This window comes from Dermacentor andersoni, chromosome 5 (genome assembly GCF_023375885.2).
Source record: "Dermacentor andersoni chromosome 5, qqDerAnde1_hic_scaffold, whole genome shotgun sequence".
Lineage (NCBI taxonomy): Eukaryota > Metazoa > Arthropoda > Arachnida > Ixodida > Ixodidae > Dermacentor > Dermacentor andersoni.
In genome coordinates, this window is record NC_092818.1 from 165,219,443 (window position 1) to 165,238,720 (window position 19,278).

The 19,278-nt window shown below is 45.7% G+C and overlaps 1 protein-coding gene across 2 annotated transcripts in view; it reads left to right on the forward strand.

The window, feature by feature from the left end:
* The window catches only part of LOC126531577 (uncharacterized), a 32,783-nt gene extending 20,879 nt beyond the window's left edge, over positions 1-11,904 (forward strand). The window contains exons 3-5 of one of the 2 annotated variants that reach the window (XM_050179146.3): positions 2,316-2,478; positions 3,441-3,594; positions 7,081-11,904. In XM_050179146.3, the coding sequence (XP_050035103.2) occupies positions 2,316-2,478; positions 3,441-3,594; positions 7,081-7,326 (563 nt within the window). In that variant the 3' untranslated portion in view covers positions 7,327-11,904. Of the gene's footprint in view, positions 1-2,315; positions 2,479-3,440; positions 3,595-5,305; positions 6,459-7,080 lie in introns of those variants that run through there. The other variant, XM_055071262.2, reaches the window with a different exon arrangement.
* The last annotated feature ends 7,374 nt before the right edge of the window (positions 11,905-19,278 follow it).

Sequence of the window (19,278 nt, forward strand, 5' to 3'; positions counted from 1 at the left end):
AAGGCTGCAGGTACACGGGCATAACGCTACAGGCAACTGAAGGAGGAAATGGGGACAGTGAGAGAGCGTCACACGACATGGTGGTTGGGGCTACGGAGAGAACTATTTTCTTTTCCCCGACAACTGGATGGAATGACGTTCTATTCGCCTCTTTTGGCCGACGCGGTAACTCAGTCGTCTGTAGCGTTTTGCTGCGGAGGAGGAGGTCGCACGCTCAATTCGCTGCCGCATTTCAGTGAGGGCAAAAAGCAAATGGGGTTTTAGAAACATGTCTAAACTGCTAATGTTCTTCTGTTGTCGTGGGCAAAATGCGAAAAAAGAACGCTAGTGTACTGACGTTTTGGTGGGCGCTACAGAACCGCAGGTGGTTATAATGCAGAGCACTCCACCACTTCACTAAGGCATCTATCATTACCCCCCAGTGCGCCTTTGGGACGTTAAACGCCATGAATCAATATAGTTTATTTCAACTTACCTTTCTCGCGCTTTTTTACGGCGTCGTCTATCCGATCTTTTTTTTATTCCCGTTTGCTCTCGGTGCGACTTGCGACAACGCAGCGTTAGAAAGGCGGGTAGGTCCACGAAACTACAGGAATTTCTTCAAGGAGCTGCTGTAGCTGGACGTGGCTTGCACACCGACGAATATACACTGCAGTCTATTTGTAGCGATATTCGTACGTAACAATATCCACGGAGCCGAGAGATTTCTCCCGCAATAACCGGTTATCGTTATAGCTGAACTGACTTTGTAACCACCACTCGATGGGTGCACTGCTGCGCGTGTACAGGTGCGCAAAGAAGAAACAGATGGGCAGCCAGGACGAAGCGCAGACTTTACAACACTGTTGATCGAATTTATCTATTCGTTATTAGTTCAGTGGCCTAAGAAATGTAATGATCATGCAATATAAACGCCTAGATTTGCTACATTTGCTGTCGGCAAAGCGTCCGAAAGTGCCACCGGTACGAGTAGAGATATATGGTGCTAGTTCCCTCTGACAGAAATTTCATTAAACGCTTAAAGAATGAACTGTTACTTTTGCACACAAATGAGGATTTCGAAACGTGTCAACACTGCTAAGCTTCTTCTACTGTCGTGTTCAGCCTATCTGTGTGTTTGTATCCAAGAAGTAAAGAAAAAAAAAGGCGCAGTGCCTAACACCGAGATATTGTTTCTCATATCGTATTATATCGTGTCTGTTACATCCGATTAATCAATAACGTTTATATTCATATGCTAATGCTTGTAAAACCGACTATCAGAAAAGCCATATGTTTCGTCGGGCTCATTACTTTCATGCTTTCGCACATATTGTATTACTTCTCAGCCTCGATCGAGCCGATACAGCTACAGTGGGAGACGGAGCATGTATTTGTCTCATGCTAATCGTAAGTAGTGGCGTCAACGTGAACATTCAAATCAAATTTGAACCCCACGCCACGTTTAACTTCAGTATAGGCAGAGCGTTGTGGGCACCGCCCCGCTCTGCCGCAATGCAAGGAATTGCAGAAGGAGCGGTAGCCCCGCGATCGTGATCAAAGACGATCTTTGAAATAACTCCGCTTCTGCTGAACACATTGTAGTATGCTGCAAAGTATTTCTGAAACGGTGTATTTTAACGTCAAATGCATTTCTCGACTTCGATATGTTGCAGGGCCCGGTGGTGTATGGGCTACAATCGTATTTTACTTGAAGCTTATACCGCGTTCGCTTAAATATTTACTGAGTGTTGCATAAACATAGGAGCGCCAGGGTATGTATGACTATTCCAACTGAACCACTCGCTCGTTCACGCTGGAATTTTCCAAAGAGGCAACATTTTACAGTGATCGAGGTTAGTCTATTACAAAGCTTGCGCGCGTTGCTTGCCTGTTTCTCGTGCATTACTTGCCTCTGCAAACACAAGGTGTTCACCGTATAACCGTGGCAGATGGAGCCACCGTTTTGTTGCAGCGAAATCGACGAGTGGCGCAGCTGCATACTATGCGAGCATATAATTTATTCTGAAAGAATAAAAACAGGCCATCAATGCACTCAAACGTTGTGTTAAACTAGACTCACTGCAGAATGCCACCTCTGTGCGAAATTTCAATACGAACGAGTGAGTGGTTTAGTTGGAATGGTCTATATACCCTGGCGCTCATGTATTTGCGCAGCACTCGTGTATATGAGATTTTAAAAGATTTGCGAAGTCTTTCTTACTTCGGGACCGAAGGGATTATGACAGCTAGTCGCAGCTGTTCACTAGAGTATGTGTCTAACGAGAGCGTACACATACATCACTCATTCCCCCTTGTATCCTTTACATACGCAGCTCGCAGTTCGAGCACGCTGAGCCGGGAAGAGCAAAAACGCAATGCGTGCGACCGCGAGCGGAGCCGCATGCGCGACATGAACCGCGCCTTCGACCTGCTCCGGGAGAAGCTGCCATTCTGTAAGCCACCCGGAAAGAAGTTCTCCAAGATCGAGTCCCTCAGGCAAGTCGGCTATTCCGCATCAGTTCACGTGTGCATCAGTTCACGCGTTCACGCGTGCAACGTATGCTGCCGACGCTTTTGCTCGCCATGGCAGAGTGCGCGTAAGCTGAGCATATATGTGGAAGCTCTCCCTATGCGGCGTACGCATGTTCTTGCTAATTCTCTCTTCGCCTTGGTTCCTCTATATCCGGTGCAAAGTGCGCGTAAGCTGAGCATATATGTGGAAGCTCTCCCTATGCGGCGTACGCATGTTCTTGCTAATTCTCTCTTCGCCTTGGTTCCTCTATATCCGGTGCAAAAGTGGTCACACGACTGTAGTTGTGTACAATTTCTACTATTGTGCAGTCTTGTTTTTTGAACACCATGCACGCACTCTTCGGCGGTCTTCTTTATATAGAACTATATGCTGCCCTGCTGTCGGGTAAGCCACCAGGGACACTGACGTCGCTCCGTCATTTCCCCTTAGACAAGGATGGCGGCGTGGGCTTTTCGGTACATCTTGACTAAATCGAGTTAAGCGCAGAGAAACAAGAGGAAAAAAGAAGGCATGTTCAACACACGTGCACACGCGCTGTGCGTCCACTCTGCCTTCTTTCGTCCTCGTGCTTCTCGGCTCCTTTTATTCTTCCTTAGCTATATTTTGTTCTTTTAATCCGTACCTCCAACATCTCCTGGTGCTGAGTAAATTATAATTTCATTATTTTGGTTGATAAGCTTCACAGTAGTATTTCTTTCCCAACAGTGATATTGCCAAGAGCTCTATACAAGCAGGCTAGAAGTCCCTTCTCTACAGTAGTCCTAGAAAACCTTAGTCTAAAACTTTCGACGCAAGGTGCGTGCTCAAGTGCATTTGACGCTTTCGATACCGTGGAAATTACAGGGTTCTCCGCGGAACTCGTCCATAATGTGAAGCGTCGCGCGGCTTCCGCGTTGTGCGCTAACCGGCCGTTGCTGTTTCTCAGGATGGCCATCAAGTACATCGCGCAGCTGGAATCGGTGCTGTCTTCCCAATCGTCGACGTCGGCGGGTGCAGCCAGCGGCCAGCATTACGACCCGTCTTTCTTCTCATCTTCGGTATGGGCGTCCGCACCCAACTACTACAGCTGGATACGGCAGGTACGATGTGCACAGCAAACGCAGCGAACAGCCAATAAACAGCGTGAAAACCACAGCGCTGAACAGCAGCTACAGTGATCTATGTTCTAGAATGGCATGTGTTAAGGAACGTAGGCTTATAAACACGGCGTTATAGCTTATTAGTGGTGTGTGTCTCCGTGGTTATTCCTTTGTAGTGATTTGCACTGTAGACTTCTTTCAAAGTAAGATGTACTGTCTGTGTAAACGCCGTAAAGGTCGCATTACGCACGAACGAAGACCATTGTAAGCACCTTGAAGTCTTCTGTATAAAAATTATCCCGCTACAGGCCTACGGATAATAGGGAGTATAGCGTACCACAACTTGAACTGACAGAAAATTTATCAAGTCGGTGGGAACTTACGTTACGGAAAGACCGGCATGCAAACCCGTGCACGGGCGCAAGAACAAACGTGAAGGTGAAATAGAAGTGTGTCGTCCTCTTCGTTCAACTAGTGGCCGTGCTCGCAAACCTGCCTTTTCTACTGTTCTTCATGTCACCTACCCAGAGTGCCCAGCGCCGCATAAGATATATGCTAGTCGATGAAACAAAAGTTTATCCCATACTTCAATGGCTATGTTCTTCTACCCTTCCCTATTTCGTTGTCGTCACCCTTCCGCAGTATACCAACACATATAATTCTCCTCTTTGAGCTCACAGAAATATGCACTCTTCGAATTCGTGTGCCTCAATCTCATGCGACAGCGGTCTCATCTCGCTATACTTGCTCGATAGCTGCCGTACCCGGGGGATATCTCAGCGGCCTTCGGCGAGAGAACGCACTAACTTCCGCAGACTAGCGACAGCATGCTGGATCTTCTCATAGCTGCTCTACTGCACTTAGTATTCGTGTTCACAGGAAGTAGCACCGTGCCACATCATGAGCGGCTTGCAGAGCACAGTTGTATTATGCGAACAGTAAATGTTGGTTTATTTTTCATGATGAAAGAAGTTATTTGATGCTACGTTTAGCTTGAATCACTGAAAATGTGCTTTTTTTTTCCTCACTGTAAAATAAAACAGGGTAAATGTTTTGACTTTCCCTGCGCCACAGTGATGTACTGCATTAAGCCGCACAGCTGTGAACCACAGCGTCGCTTTTTGGTCTCAGCTACGTCACCATACAAATCATTAGTTGCCTTAGCATGTTCGTGACGTACGCCCATGATCGATCTGATAGAAAACACAGAATTTATTCTTTAAGCAATGTTTATTTGAAGCTTGGGTATTCGAACCTGACCTCTGAATGTGTAGGTTATAGCGTTCAACCGTTATGGTTAAAGCATGACCTCGTGAATATAACTTTGGCCGTTCATCGTCACATTGCTCGCGGGAATACGACGTGAACGATCAAGCCTTTCCTTTGAAACTAAGTAAGGTACAACATATTCGGTGTTAATCAGTTGGAGCGCCTATTAAATAAGGCGATAGAAATGGAAACCGCGGAAACATGTTAACATCTTTTTCGTGTACAGCAAAGCTCCTGAACTGTGCCTGGAAATTGAAAAGGGAGAAGCTCGTGTGCGCAGCGTTTCTCGAATAAATAGGTGATCTCTTTGAGACCTCACCTAATTAGAGAAAGTGGCGAAACAAATGCAACGGAACTTAAAGGCTTTGGCAGAAACTACTCACATGTCCATATACAACATTATCTGCATTTAGTGTCTTCCTAACTTAACTAAACATCGCAGGTCCCGCCAACAACAGGAAACGCTACCCTGCTAACTTCTGGAAACTTGCCACGCAGAACCAGATCTCAATTGTCTCAAATACTACTCAAGTCCGGCCAGAACAGGAGGGGACCGTACACCGAGCAGGCCTACCACAAGGACTCCTTTATTGCCAATATACCGAATCACCTTGCTTGTGTTGTAATCCAGCTTTAATATTTAGTCTCACCGTTGTCTTTTCTACAACTACAGTTCTTGTTATTGACTCTAGTTATCATTTACTATTGCTTGTACTGTTACAGTCATCCCTACATATTCTCCTACATATCCTACATATCCTCCCTGCCTTCCCCTTATGACTTACATCTCTCTCGTTTCCTGTTCACGGTGAGAAATTGATAATCGCAAACAAATGAGTCCATGTCGGCGGTATGAATTCTGCTGACACTTATGACGGAACTTCCAAAGCCAACGTCAGATGTGCTGAGCTCCACGTCCGAAGAGTCGCAGCCATTATGACATAGTCAGTGACTTAGTGATAGGTGTGTAAGGGAGCTAGGTGAACCGGAAGGGCACTTTTTTATTTCACCAATACATTTTATTTTTCCTCGTTGTTATGCTTAAACAGCGGCAACAGATAGCAAGGTTGTGGTATATAGGGGGTATAGCAAGATTCTACACAAGCCCAGTAAAGGTTACCCACTTAAACCAATACACACCTTTATTGCGTCGTTACCTTGCGTTCGGCAATAAAGATGTGAATTTAATGGTTGGAGTTGCTGTTGCGGTCATGAAAGAACGGATCCAGCGGTAATGCTTCAGCGAAAAAGATATGGGCAAACTGATACTGGACTGGAAAACTGATAACCGCTGCGGAAATGTTACCCCTTCTCCAGTTCAAGGTAGCAAACTGGATATCAATCTTCCGGTTAACCTGATCGCCTTTCACATCTCATTTGACTATATAGCTCAAGTTTTCTTCAATCAAGGAAACACCATAATAAAAAAAATTTCGCGACACTATAAGCAATGCGAGTAACTACGATGGTTCCATGGTGTAAAACGAATACAGAACTCTTTAGCATCATCACGTACATGTGTTACATACTTCCACTAAAAGAAAAAAAGCAGTTTGACGAGCCCTCGTGAATGATACACGTTGCTATTAAAGAGACAAGAAGGTTGATGCGGCACTGTGTGTTAATACGTTATACAATGATTTGCCAGAAATACATATGTTAAAATGTTTAGGCACTCTTAACGTCAGTTTCACATGGTACCAATGTAAAAATGCACAGTTATACCGACTTAACTATTGCGAAATATTTAATCATTCACTAATGAGTCACTTGATTAATAAATAGTGGACGCGAGCACAAGAACATAAGTCACTACCACCACAAGCATGTAAGTACATGTAAGTGTGTTTGTATGTAGTACAAGGATTGACTGAACGAGTCCGTACAGGTCACGCCCTGCACTCTCGGATGTCAGACAGGATCGCGCCGCGCGAGTCTTGGCTGCCGCGCTTTGTGGTCAGCCCTGCAGACGGAAACTGCTGGAAATCAATGAATGTATCAATCGATCGATCGACCAACCAACCAACAAATTAATCAATTAATTAAATAATTGGTTCATTATTAAATTAATTAACATTTATGTGAATATATGTGTAATTATCCATTAATCATTTGATTAACATTTACTTAGTAAATCACTTCGTTACTTAGTCAACTAATTAGCTAAATACTTACTTAATTATTTAATTATCACTCAATCAATGTTTCATAATACAGGATGTAGAGAACGGTGGACCGAGCAACGGCGGAGGTGGTGGCGGTGGCGGCGCCGCGGGCGCAGGAGGCCAGGGCAGCAACGGCATGGTGCTCGACTCGACAAGCGCCAACCCAAGCGCATTCTCGCCCCCCAGCCCCAAGTACTTCGCCAACTGCGACAAGGTCAAGGAGGTGACATTGACGACCGACGGCACCTACTGGCACGGAGACGGTGCCGCACAGGCGGCGCAGTTCGTTTACCAGTAGGACAGCAGCAGCATCTGTCCTGGGTTGCCCTTCGCACGCTGCACCATTTTGCCTTGGAGCCATGTACAAACCTGTATATTGTTGTTCTAGTCAGCCTCGCCCCCAACTGCGGACAGAGGGCAGGCTCGCTTACTTGGTTCATCTTCTTGTTCTTCGCCACTCAAACTGCCTACGGTTGCGTGATAATAGGAATATTTGTTGTCTTGTAACAGTGGGGGCCCAAGAACCGGACTCACAATGCCCTTCGCACCTAAGAATGATTGGTAAGACGTATGATAGCCACTACTGGCGGCACCAGCAGCCCGCCGAGATATTAGACAGTGACAGAAGTAATTATTCCGAGCTAAAGGCCTCGTCAATTTGAATCGTATGATAAGATTCACAAATCAAAGTGTGAGTACCGACCAGCAGTCAAGACGGTAGCCGGGGAACGGCCTATGAAAAATAGTTCTCACCGATTTAAACCTTTGTGATTCCGGTTCCTGATCAACAAGGCTTTTTGTGCGTAAGCTCGTTCCTTGATCCGCCGGAACATTAGCTATGGCTTCGTTTGTAACCACAAGCTCTTTTTTATCACTCGAGGAGGGCTGCCTTAAGGCATATTAGAAACATCACGACATTATATGAATGTGTGATTATACATGAATGGGAGAAACAAATCGCCGCGATTTAGTGGCCAGCGCATTAGTTTCAGCTAATCGCGAAACGAACTAGCTTACAAAATAACATGTTTGCGAATCCGCTACCAGATACCTAAAGCTCCATTTGCATCAACGAACGGGCTTTGAGAAGGTTGTGAGGAGAAAACGTTCCTTTCTTATCGTTCACGAGCGACTCGAAAGGCGTAACGACTCGTTATGCCATGTTATACAGCCTTGACATGCTTTTTCCCCCCTCGCACAGCTTTTCTTTTACATACCGCTATTATCGGCGGAATCAAACACGGTGCTTAATTAGACCATTTAGGTTTTTAGTAAGTAAGCGTTACAGAGAACGCCGCGTGTACACTGACTTCTATTTTTTTAACCAAAGGACTTAAACTAGTCAACGTTGCGGTGCAGTATGCGTCGAAAGTTACCTGCAATCACCCTAGGCTGTCTAGGTGGTTTTTCTAGTGAAGCGTACTTCATAATCTTTGGGCTCGCAGGTTGATTTTGCGATGCCATTGACGCAAATTTTGTATGTGCGGAACTAGTCTGTGTCGGCGTTGTGCTAGCGGTGCAACTAAGACAGACAGTGCAAGAATTTTATCTCCTTTGGACGTTGTGTAAAAGTGCTAAGGTTTTGGCGCACACTGCTGATATGCTATAGAACAGCTGAGTGTTTAGTAAATTGAAATTCGCCTGCGATTGTATGGTCGCGATATTGCGTGACGCGAAATTGATGCGACATGTCAATGGAGAGCTTTAGTATTTAACGTAGACGTATTACAAGGGTGACAGAAATGCTGGAAGACCTAGATGATGATGATGGTGATGATCTATCGAGAGTAACGGCAAAGTCTGTTATGACGGAAGACCTAGGCGACATATGGTGATGCCGTGTTCAATTAAGCTGCTTGTAACTCTTATGAAAATTAAGTGAAATATTATCTGCTGGCGCGAACTGCCTGCAGTGGTAAGATCATCAAGATAATGACTTTGTCTCTCTCTCTCTCTCTTTTCGAGAAAACCAGCTCCTAAAGAACGTTTTTAACGCATTTTGGTTAAACAGAGTCTCTAAAGTTGGCGGCACCAGCCCTGCTGCCACTGTCTAACTTTTCCAGTATTCCTGTGCAAGTCAAACCTGTGATAAAACTCTTTATTGTTCTTAGCCGGAATTATTTGTCGAACATTAGTATTGGTGCTCTATCTGCAAACATAAACCAATACATTTAATGTGAGCGCCACAGCTTAGCTACGGTGGCTGTGCTATCAGCTATTTAATGAGCAGAGGCCGGGAAAATACGAAAGCCTGCCACATCGCTAGCAGGAAATCGATGCCTCGAAGTTACTATCGAACCTTATTTACAGGCATTTTTGGCTATGTGTATTAAGGTTAAACAAATACATTACTAGCAAATGATAGCCTGATGGGTGTTAAAATGTGTGAGAATAATCCATTTGCAAATGAGCGTCTGCAATATACATTACGCGTCGCCCGGTTGAAAATGCCGTAGTATTTTAACCCGTTGCAGATTATTTCAACAACTATGTTACATAGTTGTAGCGGACAGTGCTGTGTATATCAAAGGAGTGCGGACGCCAAATTTCCGGCAGATTATTATTATTATTTTTTTTTACACTTGGGGGATACACATAAACTAGAAAACCATAATAACGGCTGGCATGTGCGCGATCATGTACTTAGTAATTTAATACCGGGTGTTTCGGCGAACAATTTCATTTTTTTTTTAATTGCCTGTGGCAGATAGCACAATTCTAGTTTATGGGCTGGTCTACTCAAAGAGGTGGACATTACTCACACAACAAATTTAAATTCATAATCGACTAATTAGCAAAAAGCACTAATGAGGTTTTAGCTAGTTAACTTATAGCACATATTGCAATTTACAAATTCTAGCCGGAGAATTCGCAAGGCGGATCCACTTGGAACGAATTCTCGCGATGACACCAGCGTCAAGATATTAATTCACGAAATTTTCGGAGAAATGCATTGGCGTCCCAGTTACTTTTGTGCTTCGATGCATAAACCGACGTTTTGCTAAGAAAGTAACTGGAACGACAGTGCATTTTTACCGCAAGTTTGGCGGCGCATATCTCGTAAATGGTGTCATCCACGCAATTCTTTTCAAGTGGATATGCCTTGCAGTCTCACCCGCTAGAATTTGTAAATTGCAATATGTGCTATCAGGTAATCGGCTAAAAACTTAATTAGTAAATTCCTGTTAATTAGTCGACTATGTATTTCAATGCTTTGTGAGGATAATGTCCGCCTCTTCGAATAGACCAGCTCATGGACTAGAATTGTGCTATCTGCCACAGGCAATCTTAAAAAAAAAATTTGGAAGTGTTCCCTGAAACACCCTGTATAAAACGATTTGCAGCACACGATTCCAGATTTTGAAATTCCCGCCAGCAGCGGTAAATAACCTTTGAATGACGACGTAAGTAATGAGTACCCGACGTCACGGAGTTCACGTGAATCAACAAAGTGTTGACGTCAACAAACTCATCCGTCACCTGCTTCCTTTCACACTTGCGCCCACATTCGTCAACGCCGAAGCTACGTAAGAGACACGTACTTGCGGTCTCCCGGCCCTGTTTTGACAAACGCACATGCAGCTACGCTGAAGATGCGTCGCCAGCAGCGTCTTTAACGCCACGATATTTGATGTCAGGAATGACGTTTTCGTGATGGCTATCACGACAAGCTCGGAGAAGGGAGCCAGGTTTAATTTCGAGACTTTAAAATTGAAGTAAATTAGCTTTTATATTTCTGCTGTCAGTCATACTTCGTGAGAGCGCTCCTCGTAAGCATGCAAAGCTTATACTATAGTCAATTTATACTGTAAATTTGGTGTCTACACTCCTTTAAGATTTAAAAGAACAGATGTTTGTTATGAGCTCGTCTTTCTTTACATGTGTGTATAACTCCGTGCAAATATTTTTATAAGCACCTTGGACATGGCATATCGTTTATTATATGTTCGTGTTCGTTGGTCTTTTTAAATAATTTTCCCGTTTTCCAATCGTCGAGTGACTTGTCAGTTTGATTCCCAATGACCAGCAAACCTTGTTTTGTTCCTTGACATTCTTGTTTTCCGACATTTAGAAAATCATCACCAGGAACAAGATCCTGGCCAATCTTCTTTATCATAACAAATTTTTCGTTAAGCGTCCTGACTTTGTGCGTTTGCGACGATACCACTGTGCAATTATAGCGCACCGTTGTTAGGCTTCACCTATGGCACCTAAGTGCAAAACGAAACCAGATTTACAGTGATGTCGCGTAATCGTTCTTGCTGATTTTCCTGCCGGCATATTGCAGTACGACTTTGGTATATATAATCTATTTCGGGCTCAATGCTAGCACACATACACGGAGCGCTGTCACTGTAGGAGCCTATCATCAAATGACGAAAGTAGTGGTATAAACGAACCCACTGCATACAACACGGTTCTACGCAGTTTTCTTTTTTTTCTCTCTCTTTTTAGCTCTTTTTTGATGCGAGTAGCCATATTATCCGGACTTTAAAATAAAAATAAAGTGACTTCACACATCTTAAAGGAAAATGATAACATAGCATTTCTTTACTTTGTTATATTTACATTTATATGTAAATAAAAACGGGAATGAACAGTAAGGGAGTTCGTGGCTACGTAATAGCACAGAAAGCTTTTGCAACGCGTTCTTTTCATTGTGTTGTTATATTATACAGAGTGCATCAAAGACGGCTTGACTGTTATAATAAAGGGGGGGGGGGGTACAGATGACCAATACCATGTGCCTTATATTGTCGCAGGGACGTTTTGTAACACTCCAAAGCCATACCAAAGCGTGCCTGCTTTTAAGAGACTGTTGTTGTTGCGCAATCACTGTTGTCATACTTGATGAATAAAGTTCGTTCATTTCTCTTGTGCTGTGCACCGCAGTTCTGTCAACCCCAAATTTCCTCACTAAGCTACTTGCACTAGCGTAATAGCGGCATACGTCTCCTACGCATTTTTCTGGAGTCTACGCCAAAATTTTTTTTCTGTAGCCCAATTCGGCTATATATAGCCAAACCTGGACACTGCAAGCAGATGCTCTACCGCCGCGCCGCGGGCCGCTGCGGTTACTCCGATACTATAGAGCATGCTGTATAGACTGTAGTGCCACTGCCTCCACGTTCGTCGTCTTCTTCCAGTTTGCCGCTCGCCATTCCAGCATTCGTCATACAATGGGGAGGCCGCGCTTACGGGGGTATGAGCCATTCATTGTCCGTTTCGACGGAGAAATTTAATTGTGAAGCAATTTAATTTTGAAGAATCGCAGGCGACAATGCCGGGCGGATGCTGCTAACCACGCCACCGAGCAAACTCGAGACATTGGACTGCGGGCATACCGTCACTGACGTCGTTCTCTCCGTCGCAGCCGAACTTGTGTGTAACCTCATTAAGAAACACAAAGACGTCAACCGCCAAACCAATCCAAGAAATTGTCAAATAAAACCCCTCAATCTCCAAAAGTAGCGCCAGCCATTACCCTCCTCCTTCGCTCCCGCGCTCGGCGCGGCCTCGAGAGTGACGCCGCCTATGCTGGCCCTGCCGTAGCAGACGACGGCTAACGCGCTACCGGAGGAAATCCGCGGAAAAGTTCGCTCGAGCCCTGCGGAGCAGTTATTTAGACGATCTTTTGCTTCGTCAGTCGGTAACTGGCCTTAATAATGTCGTGTTCGAAATGCGCAAAAAATAGAGAAAATTACCGTTATTTAAGGCGTAATGCGCTCGCACGTTGACAGTTCGTATTGCTGAAACACGACGCATGCACACGGCGTGCTCAATCACCCGCGTAATTACCTCAGTTCCAGGTTTTCACTGCATAAAACTATGTGTACGTGACTTCGTAGGTTCATTTACGTGTTTACAGAATACTTTTGTTCGGCCGGCGCGTGAGAGATTCCAACTGTCTGAGGCCAGCAATGTCTAGCAACAGGGCCACTTCTGCTCCGCGTCTTTTACACATGTGTATAGCTCATGCATGGGTTGTGGCGGCCACGAGCAATGTTTTCACACGTAGACAGTATCGATAATTTGAACAGCGTACCAATCGTCACTGCCTCAGCTCTTTCACCTAGATGATGCCACCCTCCTTTTAACAAGAAAGGAGCACCTTCGGCGCCGCACACGTGCTCTTATACCTCCGTGTGCGGTAAACCTCCCCCGCGGTCTTACCCGTGCAGAGGAAGTTGCGCTTCGGAGGATCCGGGTTGGGGTTGCCCTCACTCCTGCCGTGACTCGGAAGTGGCCGCACTTTCGCGTTATATCCTCGCCCTGGGTATCCAGTCTTCAAGTCGCGAAATGCTGAAGCCGACATCCACCACCTGTTGTGGGTTTGCACTGCATTGAAACCGACGAGCCTCCGGCACCTCGCAGCAGCAGGACTTTCGCCACATAATCCGAGCGATTACACTGCGTGGACGTAGGGACCACATTATCGATCCCTCTTGGACTTCATTAGATCCGCAAATATTTTTTCATTCATTTAATCATCCTTATTCACCCCCATCCCATACACCTGTATGCCCCGAGGCATTTACCCTCGCATTAAAAAACGCGTACCAGCACATGGAATCATTACATTTTTATTTATTTATTACAGTGCAAATGATTGGAACTTAATAACAAGAACGAACTTAATGGGGACAACCGAACAGAGGTTCCGAAAATAATTATCCCCCACCCATTAGCAACAGTAAAACTTTTGTTGAAGTGCTTTTTTATATCTGTGTACTGCGTGCGTCTGTATTTTTTGCGTTGTAAGTTTTCGCAGGGAAGCAGTGTTGCTTTAACTGGAACACTCAAGGCATAAACGACAGAAAAAAATGAATCTGGGATTTTACGTGCCAGAACAACGATATGATTATAGGCACGCCGTAATGGGGGACTCCGAATTCGTTCTGACCGGCTGGGGTTCTTTAAGTTGCCCCAATGGACGGGACACGGGCGTCCTTGCATATCGCCCCCATTGAAATGCGGCCGCCGCGGCCGCGATCTGATCCCGCGACCTCCTGCGATCAATCCGTCTGCGCGTACATTCGTCGCACTGGGCCAGCAATGGCGGTCGGAGCGCGCTGGAAAGAAAAAGAACGTACACAAGCGCGACGCATGCCTCCACGTGGTACAGATTGGCCAATGGAAGAGTGGAGGAGGCTGGGGCGATAGGAGGCGTGGAGGGGAAACGCCGGGGAGAGCGGGGTGGTGGAAAGATGTAAGAGTGGCGCTACTTTTGCAAAATTGAGGGGTTTTATTGTCAAAACGATTGCAGCGCCCGCATCTATAGTGGTGGGCCTTGCGCCCAATATACGGAGCTTTGGATTAGTGGCTCCGCACATTCCATCCCAGCTACAACTATGGGAAGACCGCAGGGCGGAGCAACTTGGACGCGAAAAAAAACAAAAACATGGCGAAACAGACACAAACCTCACGCGCTCAAAAAAAAAAAAAAAAAAGCTGGGAGAACAGCAGAAAAAAAAAGATATCGCTCTTAAAGCATGCTCACTACGCGAAGCACAAAAAGCGAAAATGAGATGAAAGAATAGTAAAACAAAAGATTTACAATACAGACTGCTTGCGAACTTTGACTTGCACGGTGCAACACTCGGTGCAACTAACACAGCTTCGCTGTTCGACAGCCCTGACGGAATGGAAGGGGCGGTGATTTTTCATACTGAAGCTTATGGCGCACCTCAAGGAGGAGGTCACCACTTGTCATCTTGGTTACCTTGTAGTGTGGTCGTATTGTGTCTGTCAGGCATTTAGCCACGAGAAATGGCGAGAGTTCTTAGTCTTGTCAGGTTTCTCACTATGGATCACGTGGAATCTCGGAACGTTTTCTTTGGTGTGGCTAAGGAAAGTGAACCTTACATCGGTCCGTCCTCTTTTTGAAAGAGAACGATGAGGTCAGGGGCGTTGCATGCGGGGGGAGCTTATGGGTTTTCAGCAGCCCCCCCCACCGCCCCCCGAAATTTTTTCGTGCTGTCACGCACGGCCAACCAAAACAACCCCCGGCGGCGGAAATCATTCTCAATTTTGTCTGGAATGTCTATTTCACGCTCGAAAAGACATTTCAGCGCGAACATTGAGAGCTTAAGCCGGATTTCGCGGCAACGCCCATGCAACGGGAGCCACATGACGCAAGGAGCCCCATCCGAGCACAGTTTCAAGGACATTTTGATGGCGAGCGGACTCGTCGCGGCATCTCGCGAAGGCGGCGGAATCTACGGAGCGAATGGATTTCAATTCCGAAACTTTATGGGTAGAAACTTCTCAAACTCTTGATGCAAAAGGTGCCTTGACATTTACAAAGTCGTACTTCAGATTTTCAATTCCGGAACTTTGTGGATTTAATGTTATACACATATGACGCCAAGGGTGCATTGACTTTTCTAAAGTCGTACATCGGACCATACAACGAGGCAAGCCAAATCAACACACTATCAGACAAGTTGACAAAGCACGCAGCGAGGTCCAATGAGACGAAGCGTTGTGATGGTTCATTTGTGCCGTCGTGTCACAGAAAAGAATGTCATTTTATTGTGATAGCAATTATGTAGACACTCCCAGCGCATTTCTGCCGTCGCCGTTAGATTTCGTATGAGTGAAAACGTGCCATGGTGAGCCGACGAACGCGGTTCAATCACGCGTGCGCGAGCGAGGAACGCGACTCGGATGCATATTTACAATTGCTAGATCGAAACAGCAGGGCGTGGCGTTTCTTGCGGGGCTTGACGTTTCTGCGCAGGCGCGAGTAAGAGCGGGTGCGAGAGAGAAAATCTGGGGGCCTTTGCTCCTTCAATATGCGACTCTGCCCAACACCCTCTAGAACTTAAAGGGACACTAAAGTGAAACAATAAATCAGTTTAGGCTAATAAAGCTTTGTTTGAGACCCCTGCATGCAGTCATTTCAAGATAATAGTTTGATTGTTAGATGAGAAAATGAAGGTCGAAGTATCAGTATTTGAATTTCGCGCTGAAACCTCAATGCCGTTACGTCAGTCTGACGTCAGGGATTCCAAAGTATGTTTTCGCTTTTGGGCCGCGTTTACTGAGTAAAGGTTCAGGAAACTTGCCATGTTTAATACTCGGTTCCTGTAGAACACAATGTAGTCAGTCTGTAACGCTATATAATTAATGGGCCCCTGAAACGGTTCGGACAAATTTTGTAGACGCGTAGGGTACAGCTTATGTAGAGCATTCGCACCATAATTTAAGTGAAGCGTTACATATTAATGGAGCTACAAGCGATTACAAGTTACCCTCCTCCCTAGCCATGCTTTTCCTCCTTAACTCGTCCGCCAAGCGATCGGGGCTAAGCTCCGCCTTCACTGGTTCTGCGTCACGATGCGACGTCACATCGTCCACTTCCGGTTGTTTTGGAGCCCGTCTCCGCTAGCGGCTTGGCTGTCAACCCCGCGCGAGAGCTATCGAAGCAGCGTGCGTTGCGAGCATTCTGTCGTAGCGCCGAACGTGTCTGGTATTCCGGTAATCACACACTAGCAGAACGTTTCGACGGAACGGTGGAGGCATAAACTCAAGTTGATTAAGGAACTTTAGCGTAGACGTACGTGAGCTGCCTGATCGGTCTCCACGGTCCAGCCACCCGTTGGTGCAGAGCTTAACAAGCCAAAGAAAGAGCTAATATTGCTCTAACCAAGTGTAAAACATTTTAAACATTTACAAAAACAACGTGTTGACGATTATACTCCTGCGATAAATTTACACCAGCAGCAAAGAAGAATACATTTTGTTACTGCTACTGTGTGTGGTTGAGCTCTATGCCACCAGGTGGCTGCACCGTGCAGACCATTCACATTTGCGCTTCTGTTCATCCCCTGAAACGACACGCAAGGGGACACGGCCAGGCCCTGTCCCCTTGCGCTTGCAGTTACCCTAATACCGGACTCGCGAAACGCTATTGCGGTAGTAATCTTCCGGTGTAAAGTGACGGCCGCAATCGCGCAAATCCTGGCGCCCATCGCATAGCGGCAGTCCAATGCGCCGCAGCCAGTCCGCTCGTCTACTGGCTTGCAGAGGGACACGATGTCGCAGCTTGACATATTGCCCGTCGCTACGTTTGCAGTCCACAACGCAACAGTCGAATCATAGCGCTCGCGAAAAGACAGACCGACACTGACGGCGGAGCTCTCGTCAAAGACGGAGCACGTTGTAACACAAGCAGACGACACTTGCTGTGTGCCGGAAGTGCTTAAGTGTACTGAAAAATTGTTCTTGTGCATTCTCTTTATGTTAGTTTCTTTTTATAAAAACAAATTAACTAACATTCCAACTATTACAAACACCATTTGTTTACCATAAAGTTCGAAAAATTATCCATCACGCTCCCTGGTCAGCCAATCGAATAGCTCGCCCCACTGAAGTCATATGGGTGATTTCCATCATATGGGTAGCATAGAGTTTCCTACAAAAATTTTTGTGGGAAACTCTATGATGGGTAGGGGCGGCTTAAAATTCCGCCGAGCAGAGTGCTGCGATCGGCAGCGATGTGCATTTTTAAAACCTTATAATAAATTACACGCTTTACGCGGAGCACTTAGATGTGTCAATTAATGATCAGGAGGACCTACTCTAACTACTCAGTACGTTTGTAGAAAATCGTCAAAATCATTTCAGGTTCCCCTTAAATAGGCCCTAGAAGGTGCCATCAGAATCCATGACGTCACAGCGAGCAGGTGCGGGAACTTCAAGGAGGCGTCGCCACCCGTCTTTCGTTCTTGCGCTTTCTCTGGCTTACCAAGCGTCTCATCGTGGTAAGAGTGGTGTTGTTGGCGTCGTAGAAAGGTAATTTACTGATGCAGAAGAAATCATTTTTCTCTTTAGTGTCCCTTTAAGGCCTTCTGGCTGACCGTCTCCCCTTGAGCTACGTCACGCAAAAGAGGCCTACATAGAAGTTCCGTGCAGCGTACTACGACGCTACGAGCGGCGCACCTGTGTTGAAAATGACGCGCGGAAGATATACAATGGTTAACCCCGGGTATTCGGAGAAGACCGAGGGGACTACGGCGGCGACAACAATTCGAATAGTTCCAGGAGCCCTGCCGCTGCTTGAATAGTTTCGGGGTTAAGCAAGTCCCGGCATGCTCGGCCATGCTGTTGCATGCTTCCGAGCGCACATTTTTTTTTTTTTTTTTTTTCTAGACGTGACCAGTGCATGTAGTCTCAACACTTGTGCTGTGCTTGCGATTGTGTGTACCGCGAGTCTTAATTGCCCCGGAATATGGAGTGCCATGCCAAGTTATGCCTAATAAGTGCTGCATGCCTGATTGCCGGAGCAATTACATGTAGAAATCGGGGCAGAAAAATCATGTCTTCAAGTTTCCGCAAGATGAAGAAGCCCAGAGTGCCTGGATTAGGGCGCTGCCACGTGTAGCCTTCATTGTATTACCGCACTCCAGGGTAAGATGTTCAGAACTTCTATAGTTACTTTTTAAAAATACGGAAAGGTTCATTGCTCAATTGCAGAAAGTGCCTTTACAGAAAGTGACGATTGCGACGCCTGTGAGGATGGACACAAATGCGAATTTGTGTTAAGGCACCTTTTGTGGTATAGCACGAATATTTTATTGAAGAACTACTGCTGCAAGAGAGAAAAAATTATTTACAGAAAGGCAGAGAGGTCGGCCTGAGCTATAATATTCTAGCCACCATAGCTATAACTTGCTCTGACCTGCAGGGTTGCCAGGCCCAAAATCTGAAAAGTAGCCAAAATATCTCGGAAAGTAGTCAGAAAAGTAGCCAACTTTGGCCAGATACAGAAATGTAGCCCAAAAGTAGCCACGTTATGGAGAAACGTTGCATTTTCATTTATTGTGTAACTCGATCTGAAGACATTATCACAGCCAACACTTAAAGCTGCTTTTAGTAAATGTAAGAACATACAGAAAAATATTGTGAAACGTGTGACTACAGCTTTGATCAGGCGCGCTTTGATCAGCATGTATTACCACTAGAATATTATCACAAATCAGAATCACAGCTGCAGTTCAGGTGTAAATGTTTGAGTTAATCTTGGCAATCATTTCTGGAGGAATGTCAAAGCTCGAGGCATCCTCGAGCGAACGCTTTCGCGATTATTTACGCGCGATTTAGCGTCTTGGCATCGCACGCGTCGCAGGCCGTTTGTTACGCTGTGCAAAGTCGCTCGAAATCTCGCAAAAGTGATCGTATTGCCGAATACAGCTGTGTATTTTCTAGCTGGCAACGCATGAATGGACCAACTACGCCGAGAGCG